Source organism: Chinchilla lanigera, unplaced genomic scaffold (genome assembly GCF_000276665.1).
Source record: "Chinchilla lanigera isolate Chin_1 unplaced genomic scaffold, ChiLan1.0 scaffold00076, whole genome shotgun sequence".
Taxonomy (NCBI): domain Eukaryota; kingdom Metazoa; phylum Chordata; class Mammalia; order Rodentia; family Chinchillidae; genus Chinchilla; species Chinchilla lanigera.
The window spans coordinates 1,859,093-1,877,702 of NW_004955477.1; the positions used below are offsets into that span (position 1 = coordinate 1,859,093).

At 43.0% G+C, this 18,610-nt stretch overlaps 1 protein-coding gene across 1 annotated transcript in view; it reads right to left on the reverse strand.

The window, feature by feature from the left end:
• The window catches only part of Cpxm2 (carboxypeptidase X (M14 family), member 2), a 134,890-nt gene that overhangs the window by 18,451 nt on the left and 97,829 nt on the right, over nt 1–18,610 (reverse strand). Inside the window, exons 7-10 of the mRNA XM_005401963.2 lie at nt 14,000–14,088; nt 6,302–6,425; nt 4,283–4,479; nt 2,876–3,055 (exon numbers count right to left, since the gene is read on the reverse strand). Of these exons, the coding sequence (XP_005402020.1) occupies nt 2,876–3,055; nt 4,283–4,479; nt 6,302–6,425; nt 14,000–14,088 (590 nt within the window). The remainder of the gene's footprint in view (nt 1–2,875; nt 3,056–4,282; nt 4,480–6,301; nt 6,426–13,999; nt 14,089–18,610) is intronic.

Below are 18,610 nucleotides of genomic sequence, written 5' to 3' on the forward strand. Positions count from 1 at the left end.
CTAGGCATTAAGTAATTTTCAATGCTTTGCTATCATGAAGAGTGTGTCATGGACTTTCTTGTACTGTTTTCTGGGATACATGAGCTGAAACTCTATCTTGCATATATCACCAGAAGTGAAATCTGTATGTATCTTTAAAGGATATAAATATTCCTATTTTACAAAGTAATCAAATTATTTTCCAAAGTCATTGCACTAATTTGCACTCACTCTGTATGAGTAAAGAACCCAAGGTCTCCATCCTGTCGGACATTTGGACATTGTCAGACTTCTTCATTTTGCCAGGTGATAGATGTAAAATGTTCCTTCATCTCCATTTCCATAGTGCTACTGCTGCGAAACACCTTTCCGTGCTTATCAGCCATATGTTTCCTCCTCCGTGAACTGCCTCTACATATCTTTTGCCCAATTTCCTAATGAGTTGTTTACACTTATCTTATTGTTAGTCTACATATTTTTAAAAATTGTAATTCTCAGTTACATAATTTGCAAATAACTTCTCCCAGTTTACCATTTGTCATTATAGTTTATTCAGTCTTTTGATAAGTAGACTTTCTTATTTGGATGCAGTTCAACTTATTAATCTTTTATGGTATGATTAATGCTGTGTGCATCTTATTTAAGACAGACTTTTTTTTGCTTTGAAAACTAATCATCTATAGCCTAAAGTTTCACTGAGAACTTACTGTGAGTGATAAGTTTTATCAAATGCTTCTTTCTGCAGACAAATTACTTCATTTTTTGTCTTCTATTATTTCATTGATTTGGGTTTTTTCTCCTATTGTTTTGCTAACTTCTTAAAATAGTTAATTTTCAGCCTTTCTTCTTTTGTAATGTAACCACTTAAAGTATAAGTTTCCTAAAGCACTATTTTTTGCTCTTTTTCAGAGATTTAAATATGTAATGTTTTTATCATCATCTACTTTTAATTCATTTTCATTTGCTGGAATGAGTTCTTTTTCCTCTGGCCCCTTATGTAAAGGTTTTAAAAATCTTCACAGCAGTGGTCTCTTTAATCTTATTATTGTCTCCCAGATTAGTGGTAAAGTGTTAGATCATCATCTGCGTCCTATTCTCTAAAATTTATTCAGATTTCCTTTATGGTCCCATTCATCACCAATTTTTGAAAATGTTCTAGGATTATTCAGAATATTCTCTAATGTCTTGCTGTAAAATTCTTATAGATTCCTTACATCCAGACTGTTAGCTTTGTTACTCAAATCTTACTTTTGCTGACTTCTTATCCATCTAACCAATCCATAACTGAGAAAGGTATTAGTGATGATACACTTGTGTAGTTCTCTTTATAGTGCCAGAGAATAACAAGGTTTAAAAACTAAATTCCAACTCTAAAGCAAAGACTGAAATCCAGGGAGCTTTGTACTGCTGTGCTGAAATAATTAGTCATCTTTTAGGGTTTCAGGTGTAAGAAAGCCAGCAAGCAGTCAGATTCCAATTTTGATCCAAGGATTCCCAAAATATAACATCACTTAAATTCTCAACTGTGTCAGGTGTCATTAGGATGTTAGTTGAGAAAATAAAAACAGATCATTTGGATCAGGACAGGAACTATAAAGATGGGTTCAGAAAACTCAGAGGTCTAAATCTTTTCCTCATCAGCCACCTTTAGGTATTCTCACTAAAGCCTTGGGTACTGTCATGGTCTCCACCATCAGCTGACTGCTTGCACTTCTTGGTTTTAAGGCTCTGTATTGCACCACACTGTGAGTCACTCACTGAGACCACCAGTACAACTCTCTCCCAGTACAAGATGGACTGTGTGTGTTGGAGCTCTGAAGTGGGCTAGGTGCTGCCCTCCAGCCATTTCCCATGATTGTTCAGGAGAGGATTCCAGTCCTCATCACAGCTTGCAGTGTGCCCACCTAAAATACAGCATTCCCCAGCCTCCCAGCAGGGTTCAATGCCCTGTGCAACTAAATCTTGGTCAGTAAGACTTCAGTAGAAGTCTATACAAGGATCTAGGAAAGCCTCTTAGAAAACTAAATTATCAGAGAGGGGGATTTCTTTTTCAATGAAAAAGCCCTTTCTTTTCTGTTACTTCACAGTCATAAAAGCTAGAGCATCAGCTACCACCTTGGTTTATGAGCTTGAGATTGAAACATGGTAGAGGCAGGAAGACAGATGGATCCTGAGTTCTTGATCATGGGGCTTCTTTTTGGCCAACCCTGGGCCTCTGTCTTCAGGGCCCTGTCATATGAAAAAATGAGTGAACTTCTACCTTGATAAACAATGTGATTTTCTGTTGTGATTGTGATTTTCTGTTGCTGCAGTTGAACCTAACACTAATGTATGCACCAGCTATGGTGATCCTGTTAAAAGTCATGTATAAGCAAAGGGAGGAAAGAGAGGTAGTCAAAGGCACGAGCTATTTCATGAGAATTGCTTCTTTTATACTGCATTCTTTGTGATTCAAGAGCTAAGAAACTTTGGGTAATATTTTTTGCCCAACTTCATTTATCTTTCCAAAAAAGCACACTATGCAATACATTCACAGGGATTTGTTTGAATAAAAATGAGATCTACAAGCAGCCAGTGAAGGCTGTTCATTTCAGGGAAGCAGAACTGACAATGATGAGGAAAATAGTGATACAAACAAACACATGTAATTCTGAGCAGTTTGTTTTGTTTGGAAGCGCTGAGTAGTTGTAAAGAAATAATTAAATGATTTCTACAAAGAATCTCCTAAATATCAATTTAAAACATGGTTACTACCTAACATGCTTCCTTACTTTTAGAGAAAACAAGAAAGAAAACAAATGGTTTTGTCTAGTTCTTAGATGTACTATCTTTGGTAAATACCAGCATGGAGGTCTTTGCCATGCACTGATCTGCAGATGGGGATGTTTTTACTCACCGTGGCATTTTCAGACAGAAACCATTCAGGGATGGCAATGTAATGATTGGGAACTTTCCTGGGGACATTCTGCCGATCCTCTGCCTCCCAGAGTAGTGTGTTTAAGTCAGGAAAGTTGTTGTTGATGTCGATTCCATCGTGGGTCCAGCGTCCTAGAGACCAGCCTCCCAGCTCTGAGCCCTGAGACATGATTCAGAGGCTGAAGGACCAAAGACTTCAGGAAAACACAGACTCCCCACCATATAAGATGCACCTATATCCTTCTACACTTGACTGTGTGTCTAAGCCTCCATACACCCATTGATCCAAAGACGGCATCCATAGGAGAATATTGAAGACCCTGTTACTAATATGTCTGGTGGGTGATTGATAATACAGCCAAATCACTCCCAAGAAAGCTACTCTTGCCTCATTATGGTACTCAAAGGCATTAAGTTCCCTCTACCACATCTTACCTCCTTTCTCCTATACTATTCAGTAGAACCTCTGTGTGAGAAGCAACCTAAGACTTCACCATTGCATTCACAGCATAGTACTGATGTAGTATAATACATTCTCCCTGTCCTGTCCGTGATTCTGGCTACTTAGTATTGTAAATCTCCAACCATTGACTCCAGTAAATACATCCAAAATTCTGTGTCATAAAGCTTGCATTTGATAGCTGCCATTGTTTTAATAAAGTTACCCATTTTATTCATAGATATGGCACTATATCATGATGGATATACAACATGACATAATACTAACTATAATCAATACATAATTATATACATATGCATATTTTATACATACCTATGACCTAAACAAAACCTGTCTTTTAATTACAACGTGAAATATAAATAATACCTTGGAATAATAAAAACAGCTATTCTGTGACAATTGATGAGATCATTAATGGTCATAACCAGCTAGACACGGTGGGACACATCTACAGTAATCCCAGCTATTAAGAAATCTGAGCAGGAGAATCACAAGTTTAGGTTAGCATGGGAAGCTTCACAAGGTTCCATCTCAAAATAAAAAATAAAAATATAAAAGTGCTATAGATGTAGCCCAGAGCTCCCTGGGTTCAATCCCCAGTGGCCTCTCCAAAAAAGATAATAACCAAGGTTAGTGCATGCCTTGAGTGCTCAATCAGCACAAGGTGTTACTGTAATCTACTACTGTCATTGCGTATATGACATTACTATTCACGCTAACTCTTTCCAGTTGGTGGGCATGTCCCCATCTCAGGGTCACCATAAGCCTCAATTTCTGCACTGCATCCCTCACAAACTGCATGGTTTCCCCAACTTAGCAGAGAGACAGTGGAAAAGAAGGCTCAGAAGGTGAGATCCCAGGACCTTGGAGCTGAGTACACTTGGTTGGAGCCTTGTTGCTGCACTGGGTGAGCACAGGTGCCCTTACCCCTTCATAGGCCTTCTCATATCCATCAGGGTTGAGGGAGGGCAGGATGTGGATTCGCGTCTCCTCCACCAGCCAAACGATGCGGGTGTTCCGGGCCAAGTACTCTTGGCATAGGAACTGCAGCAGTAGCAGCAACAGCTCACGGCCCAACACCTCATTGCCATGCGCTCCAGCAATGTAGTGAAACTCAGGCTCCCCTGGACAGAAACAGGCAGGACAGCACAGCTGGCTTATGGCTACAGGGTGCCAGTCACACTGTCCAGATAACTTATCATTATACCCTATTTGTTCTTTCAGATTGTTCCAAATTACATCAGATCAATTTTTTTGTGTTCTCAAATAGTCAGGTATGTAAGTAAAGGCATAGAAAATCCTCAGATGAAATTAGCCATAGGGTAATCAAGCCCATTATTTAGCAAGAATAGATAAAGTAAGACAGTGTTTAGGGTATCTCTCTCCCTCTCTCTCTCTCTTTCTTTCTCTCTCTCTCTCTCTCTTTTTCTCTCTGTCTCTGTCTCTGTCTCTGTCCTGTCTCTCTCCATCTCTCCATCTCTTGTCTCCCTCTCTCTCTCTTTCTCTCTCTCTCTCTCTTTTTCTCTCTGTCTCTGTCTCTGTCCTGTCTCTCTCCATCTCTTGTCTCTCTCTCTCTCTCTGCTGTCTCTCTCTGTCTCTGTTTCTCTCTGTTTCTCTGTTTCTCTCCCTCTCTCTCCTTCTGTCTCCCTTGCTCCCTCTCTCCCTTTCTCTACCACTAGGGATGGAACAACCCAAGGCCTTGAACATGCTAAGCAAGCACTTTACCATTGAGCTATGTCCCAGGCCTGCAGTTGTTCTTCCTAAAGGAACACCCTACAAAGTCTTACAAGAACACAAAGGTAAATGAACACAAGCAGAAAATAGTCCTACAGGCAGGTCAGCATGGGCACACTTTGGTAAAAGGGTTTGAGTGTTTCCTCTTTCAAAGCTCAGCTTTTGAACTGTGAGGGGCACTATGGCTTAATGCAGTGCATGTGTCCCTCCAAAATTCAAATGCTGGAATGGAGGCCCCTGTGACAGTATTAAGAGGTGAGGCCTTTGGGAGGTAACTAAGGATTACTCCCCTTACAAAAGTGCTCAATGGTACTACCCAAGTCTTCTTGCCCTTCTATTTTCTACCATGCTAAAAGGAGCCATAAGAGAAACTGGCCCTCAGCAGACACTGAATCTGCTGGCACCTTGACCTTTCATTTCTCAGTGTTCAGAACTGTAAGAAATAAATTTCTGCTGTTTATAAATGACCCAGTTTCAAGCATTTTGTTACAGCAACTGAACAGACCCAGATGTAAGCTCTATGTGCTGGGCATGGGCTAACACTTCTTCCCTCTTAGTCCAAGTTGCTACTTATAAAGAGAGGTGACCTTAGCCAAAGAAAAGGCCTTTGCCCCTTGAAAGCGACTCCTGAGAGAACACCTGAGATACAGAGGAAAGCTATAGTTGAGTGGATCAGAGAAATTTGCCCCTAAATTTCAGTGGATTTCTGAGAAGCTCCCAGATTTGCAAAAGCAGAACAAAACAACAAAAAAGCAGAGAGACCACCCAGCCTGCTGGAAATCAGATTGTGGAGGAATTGAAGGGGAAGTGACTGAAAACAAGAAATGCTTGAAGATAGGGCTGACATTTTAAAAAATGAATAAATTATAGGGAACCACCATCCAGGATCAGAGTCCAGAATGTCTTCCTGGAAGTAGAGTCTGTCCTAGCTATCCTTAGCTACTGTCTTCTTTGGCTGTTATGAGTGGTCTCAGAGGCAAAAAATACACAATCAAATATGGTGCCTTGGGAGAAAAGGAGAGTATTTCTAGCTTAAATATTCCAGCAGCTCTTGTCATAAGATGAGAGGTTCATAGCCCCCCAAACTTATCTGTCTGCATAATCTGTCTACAAGAGATGGTTGTTTTATAGCTGGCTCAGGTACTGCTTCATGAATGTTCCCACACATGGGAAAGCCATCTCTCAGCTTCATAAGGGAGAGGCCCTCCTTACCGACTTCATGCTCTCCAGGGTGGTCAGAGATCTCCACAGCATACAGTTTCAAACCCTGATGGCTTTTGCCAATGTTGTAAATTCTGGTGATATTGGGGCACATTTCATTCACAATCTTCATCAGCTGAACAAAGCAAATGAAAGGTTGTAAATAATTTTATAGAGCTTCTAAGAGGACAGCCACTTCCTACCCCCTCCATAGACCCCTCAGCTGTTGCTCCTCTGCCCAGAATGCCTTTCTAGTGCCCCTTCCCTGAGATTATGTCCACCTTCTCTGCCAATGCTTACCTGTGTCATCTCCTCCAAAGAGAAACTCTTGGCTGTTGCCTGCACCCAGCCCTGCACTCTCAGCACCTCTTACTAGTGGTTATCACCTCCAAATTCTCATGTTCCCCAAATCTACATGTTAAATCTAATCACCCATACAATAGAATTAAGTGGAGAAGCCATTGGAAAGTGATTAGGTTACCAGGTGGAGCCTTATAATTGGGAAGGGCATCCTTATAAAAGAAGCTCCAGGGAACTTCTTTGTCCTTCCCACTGCCTAAGGACACAGTGAGAAGCCTCCATCTACGAATTACAGAGTGAGCCCTTACCAGACACTGAAATTGCCAGTGCCTTGATCTTGGTCTTCCAGCCTCCAGAACTGCACGCAATGTATTTCTGTTGTTTGGAAGCCATGTAGTTTGTGGTATTTTTGTTACAACAGTCCAAACAAACTAAGATGTCCTCTTTCCTGGTTGTGGTTTCCACCACCCTGGGTGTGGTTTTTGCCTGTCCTGGTTGTGGTTATTACCTCCCTGGCTACAGTTATCATCTCCCTGGTTGTGGTTGTCACTTCCTTTGGTAGTGACTATTTTAATGTGTTTTCCTGCTTTCTTAATATATATCTTTGGATGTTAATTGCTCAAATAAATATTTCTTGAACGTCAGGTTTTTCATACTTTAATGAGCTGTAGAGGCTGACAGTGACGAGGCTGATAAGACAAACACCACATCTGCCCTCCTGGAGCAGGCAGTACAGCTACAGATGGGAGGCATGTGATGACCCACTTCATGGTTCCTGAGTAAGGACAACACATGGTGACCATGGTAACAGGCATTATGGGTTAAACAGTGGGCAAAGCAGGCTGCAGCACAAAAGTGAAATACTGTACATATAAGCTGCTTTCTGGATTTGTGTTTTACAGTCATCTAGTCAGACTGACAGCTTTGGTCGGAAAAAATGACAAAAGCTGCCAGAGAAGATAACAAGGGCTCTGCTAGCTCCAAAAGAACAAGCCAACCTTCAGGGCAGAGGACCAGAGATACCCTCTCCCCAGAGGCTGCCTTGCCTCACATCACTGAACAAGTTGCTGTGCATTAGCTCTTAAGTAGCTTGATTTGCTGGGTTAAACTTTTTTAATGATGCTCAAGTGCAAGACGACCTCATTTCAAGGACATTATGCATTCATTCAGTGTTTACTGAGGGGTCTGTTCCTTGCTAGGCATCTAATGAGGCCCTACATGTATGGTGGAGGGGAGAGTCTTCATGGGACCATTTCACATCCACACTTTGAAAGGAGGGATTCTCAGGTGCTGCAGGAGCAGAGAGAAAGGACACCGCAGCCAGGGATGTGGGAGGGCAGGTACTCATTAGGGAGGGTTTTGTTCGGTTTAAAGATGAGCTGGAGCTCCTCCTTGAGAACAGAGGAAGGGCACCGTCTCCAGAGAGATGGCACAGACCTCTATGTGCGTGAACAATCTTCCAAAAACCTCCTGATCAGCCAAATTATCCATAAAATGTCCTTGTAAACTATAAATAAACAAATCTGTTGCAAATTTATGGTGGGTTAAAATCTATTACAAGTGGAAAATTGGCGTTATGCAGAATTTATGATACAGTGTATTTGTAACACTGTGTGCTTCATTTGCCTTTCATAACACAACATTTTGTAATAACCAGGCAGAGTGGGTTTAAGGAGCAGCTCCGAAGAGGTGGGAAGCTTTATCATGGCTATAGCTTGGCTTTATGACACATCTATGAGAAGGGACAAGCATGGTTGGAAATTCAGGGTCTAATTTTCTCAGTTACAGAGTCAAAAAATATGCTTCACTTTACAATAATTCACTTTGTGTCACAATATTTAGGTGAGAGAAAACTGATTACTAAGGATGCTTGTTTATGAGACAGTCGACACAGATGGCCACCATACAGGGAGCAGTGACATGCAGTGGAAATGCAGTCTCTATGCCCGTGATGACAAGGGATAAATAGTTTGAGGGGATGACTGGAGCTACAACTAGTCAGTGCCACAACTGAACAAATGATACAGCCACCATGTCACTAATAATGTTAACAAGAGCAGTATGAAGGTATTCTGTTCTCCGTTGAAGATCACCATCAGGACCACCAGGTAAGCAGATAAGACAGACGTCATGTCCCCATTCTGCAAACACAGAGACTGAAGTTCAGAGAGACACTGGATGCTTTGCTAAGTTACCAAGCCAGTACAGGTGGAGCCAGAACTTTGAGTTCTTAGGGCTCTTTCTGCCACGGTATGTGCCCATGAAGGTGCAGTACAGCAAAGAGAGCTGGCACATCTTACTGTCCATTATGTCTGGTACACACTGGGACTACTCTGAAAACTGGCCACAGCGCACTCACTGTATTCTTTGAGGCACCATGTACTAGTCCCTGCAGGTGTTCTGCAGTCACGAGGACCATGGGGTTCATCACTAGCGAAGCGACAAATGCAAGCTTTCAACCCAGGCCTGGCTGTCCTTTGGTGGTACTTCTCCCCCTTTCAATTAGCTGCAGGAGCAACATGCTGTCAGTCCTAGAGATCATGAGCTTGGTGCTGGAAGTCCATCATCTTCCCTCAGAATGCATGCTTACCCACAGGTATGAGAAGTCTCTTGGGCCATAAACATCAAATCCACCTCCTTATACTCTACCCCACTGTAGTATTTTCACATCACCCCCACTTTCCCTCTGCACATGCAGTGCTGGCTGTTAACTAAACTGCATGCCATCACACTACAGTATCAAAAGCATCTTTCCCTCATGAGAACACGGACATTAGAAGAATCTTCTTTAGGAAAGTCCTTTACAATTCTCCCTGCACAGCAGCATTGTGAATGCCAGGAAGCATTTTTCCAATGGCCATTAGCACCATGAAAGATGTGTATGGTGATCCATCCTGACCTTCCCGGCAAAGCACGCAGAGATATCACTAGGAACAAATTCCTCCCTTAGAATGAAGTGCCTTATAAGACAGTACAACTGCTTACTCTTAAAAATAGTCAAATCTTCCTCATTGAATCTGGCTCTTTGTATTTGTGGTAAATGTACAGTCTTGATAGTTACAGAGAGAGCAAGGGAGTAGTTTTCCTCATGGCTTACAGCATGCGTTCTCCACAGGGGTGAGATAATTGGCGCTTCAAGTCTAAAATAGACCTTTGATATTACAGCACTCTGTGGCCTGCCAAAGCTCAACTCTACCTGGAAAAAATTTATTCCTTACAATTGATATAATGGAGGAGAGGATGATTAAGGGAAAAATATCTAACAAGTTTTCCTAGAGAGACAATATGACAACAGGTTGAGGGAGGGTGCCTTAGAGAGTCCCCGGGTTTGCAAGACCTGTTTCTTCGATTCTGTGAAGGGAATAAATTTTGCCCCTCTGGTATCTATTGTATTTTAGGCTCCTCTGTTTCCCTCCTCTAACAAAGGAAAGAGAATAACAAACCTCTTTTCTAGTAACTCATTTTCTAGCAATACATCAGAAGGAAATTATTCATAATGAATGGAAAATTTATACACATGCTGACACTTCTTGTGGCATATTTTCTCCTCTGTCATATTCATTAAAAGCTGGGAGACATCTAAGAGCTTCGGAGCAGGAAAAAGGCTGAGAAACTATGCTGCCTCCACTCTCAGACCACACACTTCTGCACCCCAATTACAACTATGAAGACAGCAGGGGAAATGTTAATGATCCAGTGTGAACTGAGAAATGCAGAGCAAAGATGTGACTATCTTCTGATCAAAATCATGTGATTCTGTGAACACAGAAGTTCAAAGACTGGATAGAAATGAGGTACTAAGATATGAGGGTATAAATCCCCCCCAAACCATATGCTGGAACCTGAGGCCCAATGCCATGGTATAGAGGGGTGGACCCTTTAGGAGGTGATTAAATCACAATGGTTCTACCTTTATCAATGGAATTAGTGTTCTTATAAAGGAACTCAAAGGAATTAGCTGGGCACTTTGCCTTCCATTTTCTATGATATGAGGACACAGCAACAAGGTGCCATCTTGAAAGTAGACAGTCACCCTCACCAGGTACAGAACATGCTGATGCCTTGACCTTGAACTTTCAGTATCCAGCATTATAAGAAATAAACTTCTATTGTTTATAAATTACACAGTCCCTGGTATTTTGTTACCATAGTATGAACAGACTGAGACATGAGTGGAAAATGGAAAGTGGTGATTTTTTCAGCACAGAGAGTTTATGGAGGATTTATCAGACTTTGGCTTGTATTTGATGTTGATACAACAATGTTTGTCCAGTGAATGAAAATGTCTTTAAAAAAAGAAAGGTGGCAGAAAAGAAAAAAGTTCTCTCCTATCCTCTTTTCTCCTTTGCCCAATGGGAAAGGAAACCCAAAAGGAGGGAGGAGAGAGGAAAACACAGTAAGAGCATCTTGCTGCACTCTGCTTTGCCCTGGCTTCCTGTCACCATGCTCAGCCCCAGGGTTAGGCCGAGCATGGAGCAAGTGGGCAGATTGGACTTCTGTCCCAACAGCCTGATGCCCTTGGTCATCCTCAGCTGCCCTGAAAATCAGTGTCATTAGCCAGATGCCTTACCACCCATGCTCATTACTTCACTTCTGTCTGCCTGCATCACACATTTCAGAGCCAACCAACCAATATTTCCTGAGCATTTGGAATGGGCAACACTACCCAAAACCAAAGGCAAGTGATACTTTTCATTCAAACCCACTTCTTTCCTTCCTGGAAAAGGTACCTCATTCCTCCATAGGAGCATGCCACATCCCTTTCTCTCCCCATCTTACTCCAACAGGTCACTTAGGACTTGTCAGTGACCTCAGAAACACCTCCTCATAAATTATCTGGGCTCTGGAGGCCCTGGTATTACTCACTACTCTCTCCATACAGAGAAGAAACACAGTTCATGAAAATAATTTCATAGACTCAGACTCAGGACCAGCCACTTCTCCCAGCAGACTGCCAGTCCAGTTGTTTCAGAAAAATACCTATGCACACCTACCTGCATATCTTTTCTCCTTGTGTTCTCTCTGCCTGGAGCCCCTTCCTTCTGTTGCTGCCTCCCAAAGCCTGGCCACACACCCTGAACAACTCTACTCCCACCTACAAGCAAAGTCTTTCTCAGTTATGGGCACTCACACTAATGGCTTCCCCTCCCATTCATTGTGCCTATAATGATCTCAAATATATGTATTGATCAATCATGTATTATGGACTTTGAGAAACTAACAGAGCCTTTGCTTTTATCACAAGTAAAGGAAGCAGAAAATGTATATATATAAACAAGCAACCAAGCAATTACAAACTGTGGTGCGTGCTCTGGAAACTTTCGGTATCCTCTTGGTACAATTCTCCCACTCTGCATCACAGTATCAATGTTTGGATAACCTTCACCTTCCCCTGTGCTTCCTTGCCTCATCCCAGCCGTCTCATCTCCCTTCTGCCTGGATCAGAGCCTTACAAGTCAGTGCTTGAAAAAGATTTACTGTACAGGGGAGACGTGCACATTTTCATCACTGTCCTCTTATAATATCACAAGCTTTGCTGTTTTCTCATTTCTTGCTGCTATTTCTCATTTTTTTCCCCTTTATTGTAAAGTCTCTTTCAATAGTAGGATAAACTAACCATTTCCCCCTTGAGATAGAATGCTTTCTACAGTAACCTGGGAGACTCCATATGTTGAAATTGCTAAAAATGCTGTCTGTCTTTTTTCCCATTCTCAGGAGCCAGAAATCCAAATGGCAAATCACTTCTGGCTTGAACACTCGTCAGTTTTGAGAGATGCTTCTCTCAGTGGTTTCGAGTTGAGTGCTCCTGGGCAGTGGAATCTCAGAGGATTCAGCCAGGGTCCTCTGACATGGGCTTTTTGGTGATCCTAAGTGTTCTCAAGGAATGGTGATCAGAGTTCCCTCATGCGATAACGCATGCTTCACCAGCTTTCCTTGCATATAAGAACCCTGTTCTCCACAGAGGACAACTGTTCAAAGATGCCAGCACTCAGACTGTCTGTGCAATCACCTAGATTTATTGCTCTTGACATTAATTGTGCCAAGTTGCTATCTGTCTCATTTGTGGACCCTGCAAGATGTCCTGAGATGTCCAATGAGCAAGCTAGTTATCCACCAGTGCTTCCAAAGATGAAGCTGAGAACAGCCACACAAATACTCTGAAAATGTGGAGAAGCAGGCATGAATTACAGATCTCAAGTCCAAACACATTATCTCAGTTTCTGAAGAGCAAGACAGCAAGAGGAGTTTGTTAGCACATCCCACCTCCAAGTCTGTGCTGACAGGTGTCTGGAAGCTGTGTGTGTGCATCTCAAGTTAAATGACATTGAGATAACCCAGGCATGTTCATTCTGTGGGGCTACAGTCTGGATCTCAGAAAGCCTCCTGCATCGGTCCTGGATAGCTGGCTCTTTCCCTTGGCACCTATGAGCCCTTCCTTTGAGCCATATTCCTTTGTCCTTGGTGATTCCTTGTCCTGTAAGTGTATACATGAGGACATCTCTTCCTATTCTGTCTCTTCAAACAGATTCACAGGTTTCTAAGGATTTCTCATTTGCCCACACGTCCTGGCAGTTTCTAGCACATTCCGGGGGCGGACATAGAACAGGATTCAGAGGCAATGCACTCAGCCCTTTCCACTTGTTCTAATTGCAGTGGCCTCTTCCCCTCTTCCTGCTGGCATGCACAGGCCACCAGGTCTGAGAATTACTGGGTCTCTGTGATTAAACCTGGAGAACATCTCATCTGGTTTCTTCCTTCCAACTGTACTCAGAATCAAACAGAAGCTGTAAACCTGGCCGTTTAGTAAAGGGAAAGAAGAGCTCTTTGAAATGTGAGTTCTCAGGCAGTTCTCCTAAAGATTATGCTTTATTTACAGGTTTAAGTATAGGTGCTTTTTAAAAACCCCCCTGGTGATTCTTATAGGCAACCATGCCGAAGCCGAGAATCTGAATACGAAGAGTCGTGCTGTCTGGTATAGTGCTGGCTCAGCTTCCCCATCTGTGAGAAAGAATAACCACGGCCCCTTCTCTCCCAGCTGCAGGGAGGACTGAGTATATTAGTGGGAGATGATGGCTGAGCCCAGTGTGTTTTCCTAGATGCTTTCTCTCCTCCAACTCCACACACAGCCAGCATCCTTCAATCAGGGATCTCATTCAGACATGCAGTGGTTTTAGGAACTTAGGGTATTAAGTAAGAAAAGGCTGAATTTGAATTCTGTTTCAACCACTTGCTACCCAGGAGACTTGCTCTAGACACCCAAATCCCAGGGAAGCCATCTCAGCCTTGAAACTCAAATCCCTGTCTCTCATACAGCCACCCTAATTTCTTAAGAACAGAAGTGCTTACGGGCACATGTTCTGTTGCTCTCTTACCAACTCCTGGCAGGAGTCATCATGCTGTGGGCCTTACCTGGCGCATTTCCTTATAGTTGTGGTGCTTAAAGTCCAGGTCATCAGTGGTGGTCATTTCGTTCCGTCGGTGATAATAGTTGTTAGGATCTGGGGACAGAAAGATGATTTTTAATTGATACACATCATTCTGCTACTTGTGGTATCTCTGTTAGGGGCCTGATTCATGCAAAGACTGTAGGAACAGCGAAACATTTCCAACCCAGTCCAATCTCTAGCTTCTAACATGGCTTGGAGGTGAGAGAACTAACCCACGGGAAGCAATGTAGGAGTCAGAACTGCCCAGTGGTTAAAAGTGCGGAGCCAGAATGCCTGTGTTCAAGTCTCCATGCTTCTACCTGTGTGCTGTATGACCTTGGGCAAGTCACTTGACCAATCTTGGTCTTAGCTTTCCACCACATAGGGAAAAGTACTGCATCTCCCTCACTGGTTTATGGTTAGCAGTAGATGAAATAAACTATGCGCCTGGCTACTGTCAGCACTAAACAAGAAAATATATAAATACCAAGACAACATGCATATACACAAAGACTTTAGGAAATGTACGGACATTATTAGTCTTATACCCAGGAAGCATTTCCTTTTGCCCTTTCTAAGAGAAGCCTCATGCTTGGGAATCCTCTGTATGGCATTTTCAAACCTCCAGCTCCAGGGCAAGACCAACCAGAGTTCAGCACCCTCTGTCTGCTCTAACTGGTCTAGGTTGAAGGCAAGGACTTTGGCACAGAGAAGTAGAGACTGAAAATGTTTCTACAGCAGTATAAACACTAAAGAGCATCACATCCTTATTTCAGTGGCCACTGATCACAAGAGGAAGCAGCCTCAGGACAACCAGAGTGACATGGATGACCAAGACCAAAGACAGAGAGAAGCCCAGAAGCATCAAAGCTATTGATCAACCACCCCTACAGCCCACGCACATGAGAGAAAATTCCCCATAACACTGAAGCCAGTAGGGCTCCTGCCATGGAAGCCAAGCATTCCAGCAGGTGTAACTAGAGTGCATTAGCAGAGGTGACCCCTGAGGACTAGGGCTCATGGGCCATGTACGACATGGCTGATCTTTGTTTGATTCCCTTCCATTTAAATGGACCTTTTCCTTTTAATTCCTGTAAACCTGTATCGTTTATATTATTACAACATAAAGAACACAGAGAAGAAAGAGGACATGGAAAAGGAGATTAGGAAGAAGCGCCCTTCAATCAGCACTGACACCCTCCTCATCTGACAGAGACTGGCAACGAGTCTTACAGGCCCTGCCGGGATGGTGACGTCTCCAACTGGAGAATACAGCCAAATGCTCTGGCCAGGGCAGAGCTCCCCAGCACGGAGCACCCACAGATTTTGGAAGCTTAATTTTAAACCCCAGGGACTGTGGGCAGTGCAGGCACCAAAGCAGCCTCTGCTTGAACTAGCTGTCTGAAAGCCTGTTCTGGAGGCAGAGGTGATGGTGGGCAGTGGAAAGACCAGCACTTGTTCCTTAGGCTGTCTTGAGCGGCAAGCTTCATCCATGTCACCATATGGGGTCCCCAGGCCAGCAGCAATAAATAGCTGTTTTCTAGACCCAGTACAGATATATCAGAATCAGAGTCCAAATTTTAACAGAAGTCCAGCTGACTCCATAGGCTCAAAGTTTGTGTGAAAGTACTGAGCACACTGCCAGCAGCGAAGAGGCATTGATACATGCTCCATCCACCTGCCGTGGGTAGAACAGAGGGTGTCCTTAAAGATAGGTTTTGCCTTGGAGAATTGAGGCTACTTGCATCAAGAATCATAGATGGGTCCAAATAATGAAGGTACAGTTTTTAATCTTCACAAAAGGGTTTCTAGTAATACTATGAGAAATAAATAACCAGTGGAAAGGGAATAATTTGTGAGAGCAAACTGGCATTTTGTCCAGGCAAGAAAGCAAAAGCCATCCAGGCTCAAATGCCAGATATTTCTCAAGCACCTTTCTTGGGGAGTGGGCTGACCATGCCCCTGGCAAGCTGCCTCTCCTATGATTTCTAGACCCTCAGGTTTCAAAGCAAAGGGAAAGAATATTTTTCACATTCTTTACACTGAACTTATCCACTTGCTGATTTCTATTCAGCACTCCACCCCCAGCCTCAGGGGCCTCTTTCCAAAGGAGTTGAAAGCCCCTTTTGTTTTCTGAACACAAATTTTGCTTTCAAGGTTGTGAAGAAGGATTGATGGAAAACTCAGAGCCCCAAATATAATAGGGCTCTATGTTCAGCAGTATGCTTCCTTCCTTAAGACTAATCAATTTGCTGAAAGGCTTGGGTACAAGTTCCAGAACTGTCTCAGAACCATGGGTATTTTTCACAACTTTCAACCTCCTTGTTTTGAATAAATTACTCTTCCATTTATTCTGACTGGACAAGGTTTTATTGAGAATCTACTAGTTGACATCACTCAGGTAAAGAGATGAGAACTAAGCCCAGAGCATTACTTCATCAGCTAAGCTCCCTCCCTGCTCCCTTCTGAGGACAAAAGAATCCCTCCCTTCTACAGGGAATCTGCCCCAGGTGATTCACTGGAACTACCTTGCTGAACATGCAGGTATGAGCAGGTGGCTCAGGGCCAGCCTGTGAACACACTTGTTCCAGGCACCATCACAGGCTCAGAGGTAACCCCAGGTCCACCTAGGACCATCAGATATCTCTTCTGCCAGAGCTATAGATGAACAGTCTTTTTCTGTAAAGTTGCTTGAATGGGGCAATGTAAGTTTGGGGTGTGCACAGCCAACCTGCCAGTCTGCAAGGGAAAAGAGCTGGCCTGATCCCTACCCCAGCAAGAAGGCCCTGAGATATTAGACTTACCTTTGTCTAAAGGCAAACTCAGACCTACCCTTGGAATTTTCATTTATGCCAGCATAATTTTTTTCTTAAGCTAATCTGAGGAGAACTTCTGACATTTAAAACAGAGGTCCAGACAGACTCAGGCTTTGAGCCTTTTTTATCACAGATGGAGCTTGGCAAATCAACCTCCTGCCTGCTTCCAGGGGGTTAGGTTTGTTTTCCGTGTATTCCAGTAAGTGTAAAAGGTTTATTTAAAAACAAACAAGGTTGGCATGTCCTAACATAGAATAAAAACATTAAATCAATTCTATTGTCAGAGTTTTTTCAGTTGTAAGTAACTAGTACAAGATTAACTAGTATAAGGAGGAATTTTATGGTCTCACGTAAATGTCAAACTTAAAGTTTTGTCTCAGGGATTCCAAAACTGTCTTCAGGTGGCTTTGCCCACCTATCTACCCCTTACCCTATCCATCTTTCCCTCTGATTCCTACTTTGCCTTTCTATTTTTTTTGTGTTTTACTGCAGGCAAGTTGCTTCCTTTTGGCAAAGGGAATAATTTTTTTTTTTTTTTTTGTCTTTTTGAGACAAGTTCTCTCTATGCAGTTCAGGCTGGCCTCAAGCTCACTTTGTGGCCCAGGCTGGCCTCAAACTCACAAAGATCCTCCTGCCTCAGCCTCCCTAGTGCTGGGATTACAGGCATGTGCCACCACGCCAGGTTAGGGAATAAGTTTTAGACATCTGATATACTGAAAACTAGCTGAATCCTTGGGAACAACTTAGTTATAGGGACAGACAAACACCAGATGTGGTGCCTAAAACCATCTTTTCAGCCTTATTCCCTTGACTAAACTACCAAAATTCTCAGCTCTAGTCAAGCTAGTCTACTGATTCTCCTGTCTGAGCACACCATTTTTGACATGCAATCTAACCAGAGAGTGACCACCTTGTGTTTTTTAACCAGAACTATTCTGGTTTTTGAGCTGGAAACCCCCTTGATCCAGGCAGATTGGGATGGGTGGTCACCTATCTAATGAAAAAAACTCTAGGAAGCACATCCCCATTTATATGACAGCTTAACAGCTTCAGGTAACTTTACTTCTTAAGACTCACAGCTGTGAGATCACAGACATGTAGATGTTTTCCGGTTAAAAATAATAATCACTACTTATCCTTTTGTTTGGTGCCTTAATGGCCATGGTAAATAAGAGAGCAAACTCATGACATCATCTCTGGCTAGATATGATCTGCATCTGGCCAATGATCAGGGACTGATAAAAATGTGGCTTTAATCTTGAAGCAAAAGGCCTTCACTAACTTCAATCCATTATCCAAGGAATACACGCTTGTGGCCAGTGAGGCACCAGATGCCGGCCATATAAAGGTGAAAGATGCACATCTCAACTACTAGGGGCTCCCTCAAGGTTATGAAAAAGAAAACACACCCACAGACTCTTGTACTCAAGTGGACGAAAGCTCTGCTCCTCCTCCCCTTCTAGTTCAGGAAGGATATACGAGAGGGAAGAGAGGAGAGACCAGAGAGAAAACTTTAGGCACCTGCTCTGTGGCTTTGAACAGCTCCAACAGGAATCAACCACAGACTTGACAACACACAATTTGACTTTCCCATGACACAGCTATGAGCTACGTCAGAGCCCAGAACAAAGCGAACAGTGTCAGGAAGGGGGACAGGCCAGGAACAGGAGATGTTAGAAAGTTGACCTGGCAGGAATGCCCACCTCCTCATTTCAGTGCTGGAGCCAATACCAGCTACAGCTTGGCATTTCCTGCTACTGGCCATTCAGGTTCACATG